The 19,699-nt window shown below is 27.6% G+C and overlaps 1 protein-coding gene across 1 annotated transcript in view; it reads left to right on the forward strand.

Moving 5' to 3' along the window:
- Window positions 1-19,699, forward strand: part of LOC107451613 (carboxypeptidase D) — a 52,256-nt gene that overhangs the window by 4,303 nt on the left and 28,254 nt on the right. The window contains exons 2-11 of the mRNA XM_071182915.1: window positions 2,141-2,283; window positions 2,411-2,580; window positions 4,810-5,192; window positions 7,392-7,583; window positions 9,694-9,977; window positions 12,619-12,721; window positions 14,358-14,500; window positions 15,153-15,319; window positions 17,789-18,056; window positions 18,589-18,697. Coding sequence (XP_071039016.1) covers window positions 2,141-2,283; window positions 2,411-2,580; window positions 4,810-5,192; window positions 7,392-7,583; window positions 9,694-9,977; window positions 12,619-12,721; window positions 14,358-14,500; window positions 15,153-15,319; window positions 17,789-18,056; window positions 18,589-18,697 — 1,962 coding nt within the window. The remainder of the gene's footprint in view (window positions 1-2,140; window positions 2,284-2,410; window positions 2,581-4,809; window positions 5,193-7,391; window positions 7,584-9,693; window positions 9,978-12,618; window positions 12,722-14,357; window positions 14,501-15,152; window positions 15,320-17,788; window positions 18,057-18,588; window positions 18,698-19,699) is intronic.

The following is a 19,699-nucleotide window of genomic DNA, read 5'->3' on the forward strand; positions in this document are numbered from 1 at the left end:
TGTGTATAGATAGTTATGATTTAATAATTAAAATGATTAATAATAATTATGATTTAATGATAGTGAAAGTAACTGCAAACTTTCAAAGACAAGTGCAACAAGGGGGTTTGTTGGCTATTTTTCCTTTCTCATATAAATCTTTGTATTGACAGCAATGACAAACTAAATAAAAAGAGTTAAAAATAAAAGTTTGAGAAATCCACTGTAGAGTTTGGGGAAAAAATAAAGAGTTGAGGAAAGAAAGAGCAAAAAGGGTATGGAGTCTTAATACATCAGGACACTAATTTACTTCAGGGGCAACAGGGTGGATTCTTTTGACTAAAAGGGCAGTAGGGTGCTGCGCCCTGTTTACCCTGCCTAGAATGAGCTCTGCAATAGGGGAATATTTCCTACATTATATCAGAGGTCTGTCCAGGCCGAATTTATTACCGTTTAGCGGTACCTTCACAAATTCAACTTGAGGAAAAACGGTAGTTTCACAAAATACTTTCTCTTGAAATTTTATTTTCGTATCCCTTAAGAAACGATAAATCCATATTTTTGTATTGATTTTTTGATATAATTTTCAATTTTTCACAAATTATGTTTAAATTTTCACAAAATAGGCACCTTTCAGAAAAACCTAGACACACCCCTGAATATTCTACAACAAGACTTTTAATAACTTTTTATGTAGATATTGTTAAATTTAAACTCTAAACCATTTAAATTACTATAATGTAATTTTTAAGTGATGGAGATTCCATCAGTGTCTGTCTATATCTTCTATGATTGCTAATGCGCCAAATGGTTTTTGTACTTACAAGAATTTAAAACGAAAATGTTTCATGGTTTGCAGAATAGCTAGAAGACATACCTTTTGAATTTGTTTCCTTCTGTGAATTTTTTTACTTTTAAGCACATTTTTTTTAAAGTATAGGTAATGTAACCTGTATTTGTATTAAGTGATCATTATAAAGGTAGCCACTCTTTTACTGTCTGCATGCTAATTTCATGACGGGCAAGTTTACATGTCCCATTAATTAGTGCACCATGGATTACTTGACCCAACTATATTTTTACCCAATACTTTCAATCGTTAGAATTACATTCAAAGGGTCTAGTTCATTTCATCGACATCACTTTATCATGAGGTCATTTCATTGGCTAGATCATTTTGTTGATAGTGTCGTTTTATTGACAGGCCCTTTTGTCAACATATTAATTTTGTTGTCAGGGCTGTTATTTCGACAGAGTAATTTTGTCAATGCTCCATTTCATTGACAAAATTACCATTTCATCAATATGGTGATTTTGATGACAAGTTATTTTCGTCGACAGCGTCATTTTTGTCAACAGGGTAGTTTTATCAACAAAGTCGCCAGCATTGTTTCTTTGACAAGATCTTTTCATCAATAGGGTCATTTCCTTTTTTCCCAAATTTCCTTTTATTTATTTTCCTTTTTTATTATAGATAATAAATCATGACTTTTATCTCATTATGAGGACATAATTTTATATCTATCTTTTTTAACAATCATTCATTGGCACCGGGCTACACTGAAGGCTAATGATATTGCGATGCATTTAATATGCTGTACTTGTTACATTGCATATTAGTTTTGTTTTAATTTCATATTCGATTTCATGGTTTTGTATTCGATCTAGTTTCCAAAAAAATTTCAAATTTTGATCTACCATTTTGAAAATTTTGTTCCCTTTAGTCATGTAATGGAGAAAAAATTTCTTTATTTATTTGTAGAAAAACGGCTTGTTGATGTAGGTCAATTTTATTATGAAACATTTGTTCTCTTTAATTAGAAAAACTTATATCAATTTTTTGATTGATAAAAATTATGTGTTTTCATATTATCATTCAATTCTTTCATAGAGCTACTTTTTTTTCATTATTTAGTTTTTGTTTGTTTCCTTTTTTAGTTTACTTGAATTAGAGTTTAGGATGAGCTGCCATAAAATAAAACCTAAACTATACATATACTGAAAGACAATGTCATTTTGAAAATTTATAAGTACAAGCTAAGTAATATACAGATGTAAAATTTGTAGAAATGGAATTTGCTGCTAAAATTAAAATGCATTTGTATTGTAATCAGATTCAATTAAATCATTTTGTGTTAATAATTTTTTCTCTCTCTTTTAGGTGGAATGCAAGATTTTAATTATATGTTTAGTAATTGTTTTGAAATCACTTTGGAACTTTCTTGTTGCAAATATCCTAAATTTTCAAATATATCTGATGAATGGGAAAATAATAAAGAAGCCCTATTATCTTTCATGGAGCAGGTGAATCTCAGTCACTGATTTTTTAAATTTATTTGAGTTTTTTTTTTAAATTTCTCAAATAGTGGTTGTTCTTGATTTTTTTTAAAGATTAGAATTATGTGTCATACATTTTTAACATTTCTTTTAGATTCATATTGGTGTCAAAGGAAAAGTTGTTGATTCTGAAACAAAAGAGTCTATAAAGCAAGCTTTTGTAACTGTTATAAGCATTGATCATAATGTTACAACTACAGAAACTGGCCACTATTGGCGCTTGCTTTTACCTGGTATTTACAATGTGCAGTATTCTGCTTATGGGTAAATATTATTTTTAGTAGAATTTTCAAAACTTGTTTGTTTTTAGTATGCAACTGTGTTTTGGTGATTTTTTTCCTCACCAACCAGTTTTGCGGCATTTTGAATGGCACCAATTTGGGACATTACAGAACAGAATTTAATATTGCATCCCTATAAAATTATAATTTTATATATTTTTTTCTTTACAATATTCTATTAATAATACAGGGTGCTCCAAAATTCTCTTTACAACTTCAAAAATTCATAGCTTTGAAAATAAACACGATATTTATATTCTGTCTTTTGCGTGTATTACTGCAACTAATAAAGTTTTGTTTAGTACACTTCAACATGCACACTATTGGAGGCTCTAAGCACTTCCAGTCTGTAATCAATTTCAAGCCAGGTGATGTAAAGATAATTTTAGAACACCCTGTATATTGAAAAATAGTGCAGAACTATACCAAATCTTAGTTTCTAAGCAACAGTTTTGCTACCGTGAGCACCGGCATAATCAACTCGAGCAAATAATCTAAAATTTATCATTGTTAGTAGAACTTTATTTCAAAGACACATGTGATTAAGATGACCATAAAAACTGCCAAATTCGTTTTCATTTCTTCAGAAAACGTTACTTTTACTAAATTATTCAAATTATCACAACAAAAATGCTGATCTTTACATCAACAAGCTTAAATCCAAATGCATTTACAAAATGCTATAACACCCACCTACAAGCATTCAGCCAACAAAATATTAATGTAACAGAAAATTCATTCCTAAAACAAAATTCAAATAATTTAAATTATGCAGAAAATATTACATATCTACTGGAAACTCTAATGAATCTTTTTTACATCACCAATCAACTAATCCTTCTTGTGCAATAACAAATCTATCACTTGCAACTTTCTGTTTACAGTTCCTCCTACTTACTTTAAAATTGGAACCAAATTGTCATCAGATATCGTCCAACTTGTCAATAATAAAAAATGTCAGAAACAGTTGCTTACTTAAACAGCTATTACTTATACAGCTATTACTTATACAGCTATTATATATACAGCTATTACTTGCACAGCTATTTGTACTGCTATTTGTCTGTACTTGTATAGTTATTTGTACTGATAACAAAACTGTGTTGATTTTGCTTATAAAGATAAAAGTAATCTGAAATCTTTTTTTTAATATTTATTTTTATCAAATGCTAAAAAAGTTTTCAAGCTCAAAATTTTGTAAATATCTGTCGTGTTGTTATGAGCAACAATGTACCCACAAGAAGCTTAGGGCTGTTCCCTATGCTGCTTGTTATCACTAGCCAAACTCAAGGACTGAGTTCTAATTAATACATATTTAGAGATGATAACAGCTAAGATTTATCAGTAATTTATTGCGATTTCATGATTGATCTTACAGTTGAGTAATAAAAATTATGTTGTTTAAAATTTCACAAATAAATTGCTTTAAAGAAATTTTTTTCTCCTTAACTATCAAAAGTTGTAAAAAAATTTTGCTTGAAACTAAACTACAATTATTTTTTTCTATTCCTTAAATAATTTTGAAAGCAATAAATAATGAAAACTGTTAGATAAAAACAAGAAGAAGAAAAAAAGAAATTTCCTCATTCCTTCTTCTTACAAGTTAATTTGAAGTTTAATTCTCTCTCCTTATAGAAAAGCAAAAGAACATAAGCTCAAATCTTAAATGCTGTGAGCAAAATCTTTTGCTCAAACGCAAACAAAAGCACGATTTCTATTTTAACCAAAAACTAGAGCAATTAATCAGTTTTAATTTTTGTGTTTAATTTTTATAGTGATGTATAAAATTCAGTATTTTTAAATTAGTACCCTTATCTAAATGCTACTTTTTTCTATTAAATGGTAAAGTCATGCTTAGTTTCATTAATATTATATACCTGCATAGACTTAAGCAGAATATATGCCTTAAAATTACTCTAATTTCATAAAAGCTAACTGTTTATCGTTCTGTGTTATTTTACTTCTGATTACTGATAGCTAATTTGGAAAGTTGGCAACTCTGCATTTATTTATTACATAAATCTTATCATCCGAGCATTGGACAAAATTGTACTGAAAATACCCTGCTATATACCTACTATTTCTCTTGGACTAATATGTAATGTTGAAAACCAGTAACTAAAAATATTTTTAGTTATCTTAGTTACTTTAATGCACACCATTTCTAATGATTTTCAAATGGCAATTTTGTAACGAGTAATGTTTTTTTTAGATATAATTCAAAAGTCCAGCTGGTTGTTATTAAGGGAAATGTTACAGAAGAGGTCAATGTTGAACTTGATCCAGACTCTCCTGTGACTCAGCAAAATCTTGAAACTTCTTCTACTTCACCAACTCCTATTAAAATCACTGAATCATCTGTTTCAACATCTGAATATGTGCCTTCTATAACTCTAAGTCATGGATCAGAAACCGATAAAAAATCTGACGTTCCACTATTTAAGCATCATCACTATGAAGAAATGGTTGCAATAATGAAAAACGTATCTCAGGAGTGTTCTAACATTTCTAGATTGTATACCATTGGGCAGTCTGTAGACAATCGAGAATTATATGTGATTGAAATGAGTGATAATCCCGGAATACATGAACCAGGTATACATTTTTTACATACTTTGATATTTCCCTTATCTGATTTTTTTTATAATTGTATTGCAAAGGACCTTAAATTTGCCTTGCATTAGATTTTTATGTTTTTAAGTACCGTAATTTATGGAAGAAAGGCCGCGGCGTTTACGAGTTTAAAATTTTAATTGCGGCGTTTATGCCGGTTGCGGCGTTTACGATATTTTAAAAATAAATTTTACATTTTTCAAAGAAAATTTTTTTAAAAATCAAAATAGTTGCGAATTATGGCAAAAGATGGCGCCACTATTGATAACCAACCGCCCCTTAAAGAAAGTGGGTTGATCTCGATCTAGTTCCCACCAAACCGCGTGGTTGATAGCTCTTTCACATTTTTTCTCACTTTGTTACAACGTGCTTTGTGAATAAATTAAATTGCGGAAAGTTTTCTTTTTAGTATTTGCTAATATTTATACATTGTTGTTATGGACGCGACTTATAAACTGATATCTTCTTATTTAAATAAAAAGAGGTATATTTCCAAAAAATAAATAAATTAAATTAAAAAAAATATTTATAAAATATAAATATGTAGTACAGTATGGAACCCGAAATTCGGCACTTAATCCGACCAAAATTTTTTTCTTTCTTTTTTCTTTTTAAAAGAAATTTTAATGATAAGAGAAAAAAAAAAGTAATATTTCTTTTTATTTGGAATTTTTTTCTCTTGAAGGAAGTAACTATATTTTATCTTTTAAAAATAAAAACATGAAGAGAAAAAATAATAAGTCTGTGTCAAACAAATCATCTGTTCCTAAAGCAGTTTAAAATAAAGTGAAATTGAAAAGTAAAAACATCTGCATTTCCAATGAACAAAATAAAGAAATGCAAGTTGGGAGAAACTGATGAATCAATCTTGACAGCTCTGCAAGTGCTTTACTTTTTTGTCCCCCCACATTTCCCTCTTCTCTTTGACTATAAATTAGCCACACCCTTTTGACATTGAAACTTCTTTCTCACTTGGTGTACAAAATGAATTCTATCCCTTTCGCTGCTTTTTTTTTATTTTTAAATTCAATTTATTTATCCTTTTATTGCTTATTAACTGTTACTTTTTTTTGTTACACTTGTTAACTTGGTTTTTTTTAATCATTATTAGTTGTTTGCTTCTTTTTTGTAGTTATTCATTGTTAGGTTCTTGCCATTAATTGTTACTTTTTTTGTAGTTCCTTGTTAACTTTTTTTTTTCCGAGGTGAGCATCTTTTGTTAAAACAAAATGCTATGTAAAAGAAAAAACGAGAACAATGATCTCGCTCTGAAGAAGAAACGATTATTTCTTTTTCGGATTATTTCATCTTGAATTATTTATCCTTCGAATTATTTCTTCTTGATTATATCATATAGATTATTCAACTGAAACATTTTAATTAATGAAATTTATAAAGATGGGACAGTTTTAANAATAGCGATGGTCCCGATCGTTCCGGATAATCGGTTCCCTACTGTACTTTGATATTTCCCTTATCTGATTTTTTTTTTAACTGCATTGCAAAGGACCTTAAATTTGCCTTGCATTAGATTTTTATGTTTTTAAGTATTTCTCTTATCTAATTATTTTGGACTGATCGTTCAAAATTTTGAAACTTGAGAATTACAAAATCCACCGCTTATAAAATTAAAAAAATTCCGGAGAATTCATGTATCGCAATACGACATATTGAGCTCTTAGAAATATATAGCGTTCTTGGAATCTGCCACTTTGATTATGGTATTGCTTGTGGATTGTAAAACACTAGCTGATTGATAAATTATTAAATATATCTCCAGTATATGCTGATTCATATTGTTCGTTGTTTATTTGATGTATATTTTAACTGAGTATAGATTGATGGAAATGAATCACAATATTTTTATTCATTGTTCACTTTACTTTGGATTATAAGTGTTTAGTCTATTTTGTATCATTTTGATTACTTGTAGCTTTTAACATCATTTTACTATGCAAAAGTTTTATAAAATTTCTTTAAAATATAATTTTTTATGATTAATAGGGCAACAAGGAATAAACCTATGTGTAGGATAGTATGCTTCATTAGATTGTCCAAGAATTTATATGTATTTAATTTTAGTTTTATCCGCAATTTTAAATTAATACTCAATAGTCATTTTATTAATTATCTATCTGTTATATACTTTTTTACCCATTAATAATTTTTGCTTCCTTTTAGGTGAACCTGAATTTAAATATGTTGCTAATATGCATGGCAATGAGGTTGTAGGAAGAGAAATGCTACTGCTATTGATTCAGTATTTTTGTGAAAGTTATGATAAAGATGAAAAGATTAAAAGGTTACTCGATACTACTAGAATCCATATCATGCCTTCTATGAATCCAGATGGCTATGAAAAAGCTAGAGAAGGTATGCTTTAACTGTTATTTGTTTGCCTTATGTTTTGGTTTCCTTGAAATAAAAAATTGTAAAGCTATTGCAGGTGCAATAATTTTAAGATTTCTCCCCTTACTGTTTTCAGGAAGCCTTATTTTTTTTTAAATAATGGAAGGAAATTATTTATAGGCTAATAACCATTTGGTATCAGAGGTTTAACTTTTTAATTTAAACTGTTTAAAAAATGTGAGCAATTTAACAGTTAATTTTTTTAATGTTTTATATATAAAACATTAATAAAAAACATTCTAACATTATATCACTTTACATAGAAATTGTTTGTGTGATATACAGTTAGAAAAAATATTCATTTCCAATAAAATTACTTAACTTAATTTTTTTTTCCTTCTGTGTTGAAAACTTTGGTTTTTGAAATTCTTCAAAAAAATTATTTTCTCACTTATTCTTTCCCCAAATTTAACTTTTGTTCTATATTTAAAATTTTTCCTTATGTAATTTCTTCTTAGATTTTTTTCTGCCCCCAAATTATCACAATTTAAAACAAATTAGTTAATTTGGGGTTTTTGATGGCTTACATAAGCATTCCTGATATCCTTAGATCCTACCTTGTCAGCAAAACAAGAGCAAATCTCAAAACTCCTCCGCCACCCCGTTAGATGCTTATGTAATATTTGAATGCCCTTTTGTGCGAAGACGTTAATGAAATGAACAGAAATGGTCTTTGAGAGTGGACGCCATGTAGTTATTATTATATTATTTTTAAAATTTCAAAAATAAAATAAATCATCAAAATTTTCATTGTAAAATATGATATTTACTAGAAATTTAATAGTCTGAGTTTTTTGTTAGTGTAGCTTTAATTTTATTTTCAATTTAAACATAAATATACTGCATATTTCAATGTATTAGTAGACTTTTCGAAACCCGAAATTTTGCGAAAATCAGGGTCGACACTGGTAATAATTTATTGATCGTGATTTATTGATAAACAGTGAGATAGATATGAATATATCAATTGGTATGTATATATCAAAATATAGATATGAATATATCAATAGGTAAATGACTGTATCAATTTACCTATTTCCAAAACTATTTTGAATATGTTCTGTACAATCGATTTTGCTTTTTTTTTCTAATCATATTTCTTTACACAAAAAGATTTTTTTTTGGAAACAATATGTTAAACTAGATTCAGAAAAAAATTAAGAATGAGAAAAGTTAACTATAAATTCAATAATATTTCAAAAAATATGACAGAATAAAAACTTTTTACTCTTAAAACTACAAATTTAAAGATTCAAGAACATTGCCAGATTTAATAATGTTAGTCATACAGATCCCACTCTTCAATGGATCCTCATCTGCTGAATCTCACAAAAAATCGTCTTCACCTCCTCTCAAGGATTTGAAAATTCCACACTTTTTAAAAGCTTTTAATGTAATATTTGAAATCAAGTTTTGCCATGCATCTAATATCATTTGACTTATGGCATCTATATAAATAATGATCAAGTAATTGACAGTAGTCGACTTACATTCCTGACATACCGGAAATTCACAATCTTGTCATAAAAAATAGGGGGTTGAATTAATCACTGAGATATACGTAGATATGATTGTGCACCGGAAAAAATCCGTATTTCCAGATTTTTCACTAAGCGTGATCCGGAAGTTTCTGGAATTCCAAAGTCCAGAAATTTGAAGAAATCATCGATCGTATTTATTTATAAAAATTCTTGTATATTTTATTTAAAAGTATTAGAATTAGAATTTATACTTGGCGTCTCTTTCATTTGTAAATATTTTTTCTGATAAGATAATAAATGTGATCAGAAATGAAAGTAAACTTATATATAATTATTCATTTAAATAATGCTGTGTATAATTTATTTAGAATTTCATGATTTGAAAATATAAATGATTGAAATTTATAAAGACTTTAATTTTTAGAAATGCGTTATTTTTACTCAATATGCGAAAATATTTACTCAAATTATTTCGCATTAACTCAAATGTGAAACTATTTACTCAAGAAATTTTCAGGATTTTTGGGTTAGGCTCACAATCACCCCTGTAATACGGTAGTGGTAGTTTTAAAAAGCTAATTTATGTATTATAGGAGATGCTGATGGAGAAGTTGGACGAGAAAATGCAAACAATGTGGACTTGAATCGAAACTTTCCAGATCAATTTGGTGTATTTAAAGAAAATGCTGTAGCACAACCAGAAACAGCGGCAATGATGAAATGGATTTTGTCCTATCCGTTTGTGTTATCAGCCAATTTGCATGGTGGTTCATTAGTTGCAAATTATCCTTTTGATGATAATGCAGCAGGAAAAGATATGTATAGCAAAAGTCCAGATGACTCCGTTTTTCGAAAATTGGCTTATGTATATTCTGAGGTAATTATTTTTTTTTCTTCTCACTGTAATTTTTTTTAATCTGAAACAAATAAAATTATTTTAAAAAAAAACTGGTTAACATCTAATAAAATAATAGTAACAGTTTTCATTGTTTATTACCTACAACAAAACAAAAATTTTTACAATTCAATCAGTATTTTTTTTATATTTAACTTGATGTTTTTTTAATTTTTGAATCATTTTTACTCTACATAATTTTCTCCCCTATAACAATATGCCAATAAGCCTGCAATATATTTAGGTTAAAATTAAGCCACATTCTTCCTTCTTAAAATATGTTTATTAATGTAGTAAATTTCACTGCTTATTTTCAAAAGAAATTGTCCTAGAATATTCAAATTAGGGTATACATAATAGTGATATTAAGCTAAATCTGGTAAATTTAGTTTATATCCTAAATTTTAATACTTTATTCCCCATTTACATAATTTTAAACTTCACTAAAGAAAAAAAAAAGAAAGACTAAAATTTATGATTATTAGTTTGAAATTGAATGATCATATCAAAGGAAAAATATATCTTTTTAATGTATTTTTTTCATGTAATAAACTTATCAAATAACTTTTCCTTATTTAGTTGTTATGTGGTAATACATGCATATTTATTCAAATTTTTAGTAAAATATTTTATTCTTTTATACCAAGGAATAAGTTTTAAAATGTTTTATACTCTGAGCTTCAGATCTAGCTTTCATACAACTTTAACTTTCTGTATAACTTACTAGTTTTTACTTTTAATTTTTCAACTAAAAAATGGAGCGAGTAGTATAATTTAGGAAAAAAAATTCCAATCTTTTATCCTTGGTTAAAATTGAGTTAAGTTTGAAGGTTAAGATTTAATTTTTGTGTTTTCTTAAGATAAACAATATTAGATATCCATTATCCATTAAGATATCCATTATTTTCTTCATAAAAATCTTCTTAACATTTTGCCTCTATAAATGCTATGTTACAGAATTAAAATCTCACTGTATTTGCTAATTTAGAGTTAAAAAAAAAATAATGTGATTGTCAAATTTAATGTAACACATTTCTCATTAATCTCATTTGCCACATTTTGAAAGGATTTTTAAAAAGGTAAGTTATGCATGCAATTTTTCTGAATACTGTCTGTAAATTTATTTTGAGTATCTCATTTTTAGGCAAAATTTTTCATTAGTTTATTCTTAGCACCTGGAAAAAACTTTATCATATTTTTTTCCTGTTATTATTTTTTTATTGCTTTTCACTATGATTTTGATAATCTTGTAAATTATATTACTTTTGTAAAAAAAAATATTAATTTTAAATGGAATGCAGGTTGGAAAAGAGGAATTTTTTATATTAAATTGATAAAAATGAACATTTATTACTCCTTAAACTGTTATTCTATCATCTGCTTCTTCAACCATTTGTGAAGCACTCTTTCAATTGTTACATTTCATAATGCATTCAATTGTTACATTTCTAGAATGAAGGAATGGGAAATTTTGCTATAATGTGCAACTCAAGTCATAATATTCACTTTTTCAGATTAACATTTATATTTCATTCCTTGGATAGAATCTCTTCTGGAAGGGGTTTTACTTAGGGTAATCAAAAGGAAACAATCTTAGATAAAAAAAATTTCTTTACCTAAAATCCTTACATTTTCTTTACCTTTAATTTAACAAATGCTGTAAAACAAGTGATTCAGCTTACGTGTTATCTCCTGCCAAGTATGCCTAGAATTGTTGGGAGGACAGCAGGGAAAAAAAGCTATAACCAGAGATGCCAACATGCTCCGTACATCGGATAAATATTTTTGAGTGGTAGCTTTTTAAAGGCATGATTCTTGATTTAATAAACTCAATTTAATGTGTTTCACTTACCACTTCTTCCAAATAATTCTAAGGCATGTATGATATACCACTTTGTTACAGTTACGTCGTGTTCAGCCTTTTTAAAAAGTCGGCAAAATTAACAGAAAATCTGAAAATTTCAACCTGTAATTCTCAATTGTTTTTTAAAATCTTTTGTTGAATTCGGAGATGCTGGCATCACTGTATGACGTCCACTCTGAGAAGACTAATAAAGAAAATAGGGGGCCAGCAGATTTAAGTAGGCGAAATAAAACAAAACTTTGAAAAAATTAAATTAATCAATGAAATAAAATAAAAATCTACTAGGAAGAAAATAGTAATGAAAAAGATAGATACTAATTGCCAAAACAGAATATGTTAGGTTAAATTTAAAACAATTATGGTAATTTCAGCTCAAACTGCTGTTACATATTATTTTAAAAAGAGAAAATTTAAATGTCCAGGGTCCTAAGTACACATAGTTATCAAAGACTTGCAGAATCACTTAAGGCTATTATTTAATGTGTTATTTTTGTAGTGTGTTTCGCTAATTGAGTAATTCATTTTCAATATTTTATTTTAATCACAGAAACAGCCTACAATTCATTTAGCTCAGTAATGTGGTAAAGGATTGATGAATTAATTATTTTCTTTTATGCTTAAATAAAAATTAGAATATAAGCAAAATTACATTATATTTCCATTAAATATGCTGTCATTAAGTTTTATTTCTGTTTGATGTATATTTATATCTAAATTTGTTAATTATTTTCATTTACTGGAATTTTACATTTATTGCAGAAACATCCTACCATGCATTTAGCTCAACCTTGTGGTAAAGGATTAATGAATGAAAAATTTCCTGATGGAATAACTAATGGTGCTGCATGGTATAGTGTTTCTGGTATGGCTGCACATATTTTTATATATTATTTAAATAAAAAAATTTATTTCCGAAGTAATGAAAATATTAAAGCAGAAAAATCAATTCAAGCCTTATTTGATTTAGGAATACTAATTTTTCTAGTGACATCATGTAATAAAGCATGATTTCTTTTTAAGCCAACCAAATTAAGAAAGATATGTTCAGTAGTTATTGTCTAAGATAAATTTATAAAATTTAAACTTGTAATATTGAGGGAAATTCATAAATTTGGAAGATTATTTCATATTTTTATGTTAGAAAATATTTTTATATTAGAAAAGTTTTTAAATTAGAAAAATTAGTGTAGTGAAACCTCTATTTCCCAAAAAGATATGAAATTCAAGAAAATATAAAAATAGAAACTTACAAAATTTCAATTTAGGTTTGCAGGAGTGTGTTTTTCTTGAGAAAAGTTCAATTTTCAAAATATATTTCAGAATGTAGATTTTTGAAAAAATAAATATATTATTCAAATTAATATTTCTCAAGTCCATCAATATAAAATTCCAAAATGATAATTTAAAAATTGTAAATTTTTTTGTTTTATGTTTCGGGATACTTATTTTGCCAAATTTTTTAAAATCTCTTTTAAAGCCACATACAATTTATTTTCTGCGGATGACTTTCCCTTTGTTTAGATACAAGCAACGTTTTTCAATTTCCAGTTTAACTGATACACAAAATTCAAATGTGATCTTTTAAAATAGTTGTTATGACAACAGAAAACTAAAAGAAATATTTCTATAGTTTTTTCCTATCCTCAAAATCTCAACCATGCATCATTGCAGAATTACCAAGAGTTTTTAATTGCAATTATCTATTGATTGATCGAATTTGCTGTTTAGAATCTGAAAGTCCTGTCTTGTTGTTAAAAAAAAATCTTTTTATTATGATTGATTTATTAACTAAAAAGACTGATGTTTTCTGCTCAAAATTTTAAATCTATCTTTTATTACAGACATTTGGATTACATAAGCTTGACTCTAATCTGTTTATATGTAATGACCTGAAAATTTATATATTTAATATATTTAAAATTTTATAAACTTACTGCAATGAATCTGTTACTTAGGAAAATAATTTGATATATACATTAAAACAAATAATTCCTCTGTTTCATCTTTAAATTAAGGTTAAAAATTAAGAATGTCATAAACATTTCCTCTTAATTTAGAAAACATTTCTTATAAAGATAGAACTTAATGATTTACTTCATGATATTCATTATAATGAAATAGACGAATTTTTCATACTGTTTCTTTTATATAAATTATGAAAGAATTTTCATGATTTGTTTGAATAGTAATTAACATACTAGAAGTACGCTAATAAATGGGATTGGGTACTAATAAATGGGTACGCTATTGATAATGCTATTACAGGACTGCCAACTTTCTGCAATTTGTGGGAATATTTTTTTATTGGCAACAAAATTTATGCACTTTTAATTTTGCAATTTGGTTACTTGAAACCATTCTGTATGCCAATTATTTAAGAATTTTTATCACCTGTTAACTTTTCTTGAAATGGATTTAGTAAACTTCAAAAGTCTTTTAAAAAACATTTATTTAATGCTAATTTAAAGACCTCTCTCTTAGCTATTTATTTTTTGCAGGCGGCATGCAAGATTGGAACTATTTGCATAGTAATTGCTTTGAAATCACTTTGGAACTTGGTTGTTTCAAGTATCCAAATGCAAGTCAGCTTCCAGAATACTGGAGACACAACCGAGAACCTCTCATTGCTTTTATCGATCAGGTAGATATAAATTATGAAGCCTTAGAAGTTTTTTGAATGTTATGTTACTTTTCCTATGGAATCGTATTGTTAGTTTAATAAAAATTTCATGCATTTTCCAGAACTCGGGGAGTAAACAGTTATGTTGTATCTAAAGATTTTGTTTGGTTTATTATTATTATGTTATAGCTTTTTTTAAAAGAAATCGCATCCAAATCCATCAAAGAAAAGTTAGGTTTATTCAGAGAAAGTACGTTTGTGTGTCTGATTTTATAATTTAAAATATCAGCTGCACTAGTTACATAGCATATTTGAAGTCACCCCCACGAACCATTAAGATTGAGTCCTAAAACTTGAAGATCTCATAATTAGATCAAAAGTTATTCAGGGATTTCCGTTATTTTGGTGCACTGTACAATTTTGTTACCTATGCATAAATCGACCCCTTGATTCTAGTAAAATTTTAGGGATTTAAAAAATCAAGATGTATGGTAATTATTACGAAATTTTGATTTTAATAGTTGACAGCTTCTAACTGAGATGTTATCAGTAAAAGTTTATTTTCCCAATTTTACTTTCCTTTTATATTTAGTTTTTATAGCATATTTGCAGTAATGGGAGAAAGCTAACAATTCCTATGACTTGAAAAATGTGTAATTGATTTTTATTTCAGGTTCATAGTGGTATCCATGGTTTTGTGAAAGATGCAAATGGTAATGGTTTATCGAATGTAACTATACATGTTGATGGAATAGATCATGATGTTATATCTTCCCGCTTTGGTGATTATTGGCGCCTTTTAGCTCCTGGCAAATATATGGTTGTTGCAAGTCTTGATGGGTATTAATTATGCTTTATATAATTTAGCTTACAATGTATGATTTATACTTGTATTTATTTTTTTAGTTCTGTTTTTTGCTTATTTCAATATCATTTTATTAATTTTTTTACATCAATTTAATTATTATTTTTCGTAACACTTCATAATTTGCTTATATATATATTTTAAATCTAATTTTTACTGCTTAGTTTTCATTAAACTGATTTTTTTATTTTTATGTTTGATTAACTATGTCTTATTAAAAAAAATTTCAATATTTTCCCTTTAAATGTCAAGTTTTTTTTTAGATGAAAGTCATATCTTTTTTTAAAAAATGATAGTTTTTAAAATTATAAATCCTTTAAGCCTTTTGAAAGATGCTAAAAAATAGCCTTTACTTTTTTTCTGAACTTTTTTTTCTCTTTATCATTTTGAGTTAAGAAATACAAGCACACAATATCTGATATTTTCATGAATTTACTTTATTTTAATGTGTAGCATTTTGTTCTAAAGTAGTACCAATTATTTGGTGGATTGCCTTAAGTTGCTGTTCTTGTTAATCATAACTAGTTTTACATGGGGCTATACCTGATACAAAAATTTATAAACTAACCAAAAAAAATTAAACAGGGCTTCCATGGGTCAGAAAGAACAGGGAAAACCTGGAATTGACAGGGAATTTTATTTTAACTCTAAAAAGCGGGGAATATTGAAGGAAAGTTGCATTTTTCTACAAAAAGCCTGGAAGACTCCTATATCATACCTGGAAAATAACCAATCTCAAAATTATCAGTAACTGTAATCAGTTATTGAGATTGGAGTTAATTAATTCTATCTATTACGATTATTCTATAAAATTCAACTTTTTCGGGAAACTTTTCCGTGTTTATTATTCCGTGTTATTCCTTATTCTATTATATGTTTTCGCTCATAAATTTAATATTTTACATTGCAAATATTCTGATTAAATTTTCTGATTAAAACTTGCATGGTGTAGATAAAATATGGAAAGAATTACCACTGTATTGAAATTTTCCTGCTATACCTGGAAAAGTTGGGGAATTTTTTTTTTCTGAAGATGAGTTAAAACCCTGTTAAAATCTAAAACAGGAAGAAAATTTCAGACATGAATTCTTTTTTATGAATCTCCAGCAAGAAAGCTTTTTCAGAGGGGAATTGAGCATTGTTACAGTTCTTACTACTTTAGAAGACCTTGTTTTTCTTGGCAAATTTAAGACTTTTCAAGTGTCCATTTAGGAGACTTGACAAAAAAGTCTCCTCTACCTTTAAAAGTAGTAGAAACTCCTGGCAGATTGCCACTCTACTCTTGAGTTGGAGAAATGAGTAAGAGGAGAATTTTTGCCATAGAACCAGAACTGAACACTCTCAAGTTTTTACATATTTTAAAAGGAAAAAAAAGCACAGAAGTAGATTTCTGATTCCTGTTTAGGGCTGCCAACTTTCAATGCTTTTTGGGGAAAATTTCCAGTATTATTCTCTAAGTTTATGTCTTGACGTATGATTCGTTGTTTTGTAAATTTGATTTGAAGTTATATTCGGCACCACTATATTTAAATAATTCAAAAGTTTATACAAAATGCCACTTTGTTCCACCTCTATCATAGTATGGCTTTTAAAATGTTGGCAAAATTATCAAATATTTTGAAAACTTTTAGTTTTTAAATGCTTACCACTCTATAAAATATTTTGAAAAAAGCATAGTAGTTGGCGATTTTTTCCTTTGGCTTACAAGGAAATCTTGTAATTGCAATAGGTCTATAACTCTCATGTGAGCCAGCTGAGAAATTAGTTGATTCGACTTTAATTGTTGCTATCCAACAGGTTTGCAGCAATCCTCTCATTAGGGGCATTTTGTCTATGATCATCATAAACGGCTATTGTACTACTCTCCTTTTCCCGTGAACCAGAAATCGTCTTTTAAATGGAACTACTATCAAAGCTACAAAAAAAAGTAAAACACTTTTGTACAGTCAATTGTTTTCTAAGGGGTCGTGAAAGTTAAGGCTTCACAATTTAAGCCAACGCCATGATGGTGACCATGTGGTCATCATTAGGAACAGAAACCTTTACTTCCTAGGCTGTCAGCCATTCTATTTTGAAGGTGGGTATGTTTCAAAAATAGAACCCAGAAGTGAATGGGATTGAACCTTAACCCTACACGATGAGAGTTCAGTACCTTAACTACTCTGACATTACCTTAGTATTACTTAAAATTCCAACAATTGTTCATTATGATATTGTTTTTTTCTACCTTAACTAAAGTACGCAAAATTTGCAATTATTATCAAGATTAGTTAATTAAACATTCATTTTTCCTTTTGAATCTTTCTATGGCAATGTTAATGTATATTAATAAATATCTTTCATTTTGAAACCGTGTATGTTCTCTCATTATATGTTTTGTTATTTGTCATCAAAGGTAATGGCACATTATTTTGTTTGAATTTATATTGATGATCACCCAACAGGTATGCCCGAAGCACTCTTCAAGTCGTTGTTCCAGATGATGTGCAAGGAATTCAATTGAACTTCACTCTTGATAACAAGTTTTTTGAGTGGTCGGAGAAAAATGATTTTGGTATTTTAGAAAACATTGACGACAATTATGTAGATTTCATGGAACTGCACAACCAGTTATTAAAGCTATCCTCAGAAAATAAAGCTCTCGTAAAACCGATGGCCAACTTTGGTAGAAATGGATTAAAAGCCTTAAATTTCATAATTATATCCTCAGAGGTAACTTTCAAAATCTTTAAATTTATAAAGCAATTTTGAATGATTAAAAAAAACAAGCATATTAAAAAGTATTAACTTTCTTAAGAAATCATTAATTTTTTGTTTCAGTTTTTAACCTATATCTAAAAAATTAAAATTAATGAATAATTCTATGTATTAGAATTTAATATTATTTTCAGATAGGCAAAATTTATTGTATTAGTTTTTTCATAACTTTAATGAACTCGAAGAGCGTATTTGCTAAAAGGTGTTATTTTATATTGCAAGAAATAAAAAAAAAACTTATTTAAAATGTATTAATTATTTTGTCAGAAAATAATATTCTAGAAACGTTTTTAAATGATCTGAATGACATTGAAACTTGGTTAATTTTTATTTTGTAGTTTTCTGCCGAAAAGTTTCTTATTACTATTTCCTTTATATAAAGCTTTAACTTCAATGCTCATCAACGTTTCATAACCTTTATGTAAAAAAATATCTGCTGCATTTTCAGTCATATTACCTAGTTATAAGTAATAAAAATTTGTTTCAGGTTGAAAAAAGTGATCATAAACGTAAAGTAGCTATTGTTGGTGCTCTTCATCGTAACCAACCCAGTGGAAGAGAGTTATGCCTCAGGCTCGCTCGTCATCTTGTTGAAGGTAAGCAACTTTTATAAGTTGAATTGATTGATGATGTTTTCTATGATAGAGGTTGCTGTAAACTATGATATAGTGTGTTACTATATTTATCTTTGTATATTCATTATTAGAAACTTTATTACTATCATTGAAAAATTCTTAAAAATGGTTCATAACAAAGACTAATGCACTAGTTAATATTTGTAAGAATGCAGTATCAAACACAGTATTAAAAAATTTACACTAATGAAACATCGGAGCTAAATCAAAATTTCTAAAACAGCAATTTCTTAAGACCTTTTTTTCATGAAATAAAAACATAAATTTCTTAAAATAATGTGGATGCTTAACCAAATGAAGCTGAACACAGGTGGTGTTAGTTAAAATTTGTAATACTACTGGATACTACTTCCAATTTATTTTTATGGCTAAGCATAAAAGCACAATATCCTATAATGTAACTGTACTATTTACTTTTCCATTTTGTAAATCCATTAACCATACAAAACTGAAGGTAGCACTCAAAACATTGCAACTCATACACTTTATTCAGGCTGTGATATTAACTTTTCTAAATAGATTTATGGATTTGGATTTCTTTAAATTTATAAAATACTATAATAATAACTCTTGCTATAATATCAAGCCTGTTTATGCATTGTCTCATAAACATACCTTAAATGAAAGTAAACACTAGGAGTTCTCTAGATTCTATTCCAGTTTGTGGATTTTGTCATTGTGTACACTCAGTTAACCATTTCATTTGAAAATTATTAGGATTAAATGAAAAAAATGTATCTTTTATGCATAATAACAAATTTGTATTCAAAGCTTTTGTTATTTAAGTGATGTGTTTTTTAACAACTAAATTAGCTTTTCTAGAATATTGCCTCATCCTAAAAAATCCAATTTAATTTACAGCTTGCAATGGCTTTCTAGCCATGAGTAGGTTTTAAAAAGTATTTTTTTTAATGTAATGATTACAAACTGCTTTAAGCAACAAAGTCACTCATTTAGGAGAAG

This window comes from Parasteatoda tepidariorum, chromosome 7 (genome assembly GCF_043381705.1).
Source record: "Parasteatoda tepidariorum isolate YZ-2023 chromosome 7, CAS_Ptep_4.0, whole genome shotgun sequence".
Taxonomy (NCBI): domain Eukaryota; kingdom Metazoa; phylum Arthropoda; class Arachnida; order Araneae; family Theridiidae; genus Parasteatoda; species Parasteatoda tepidariorum.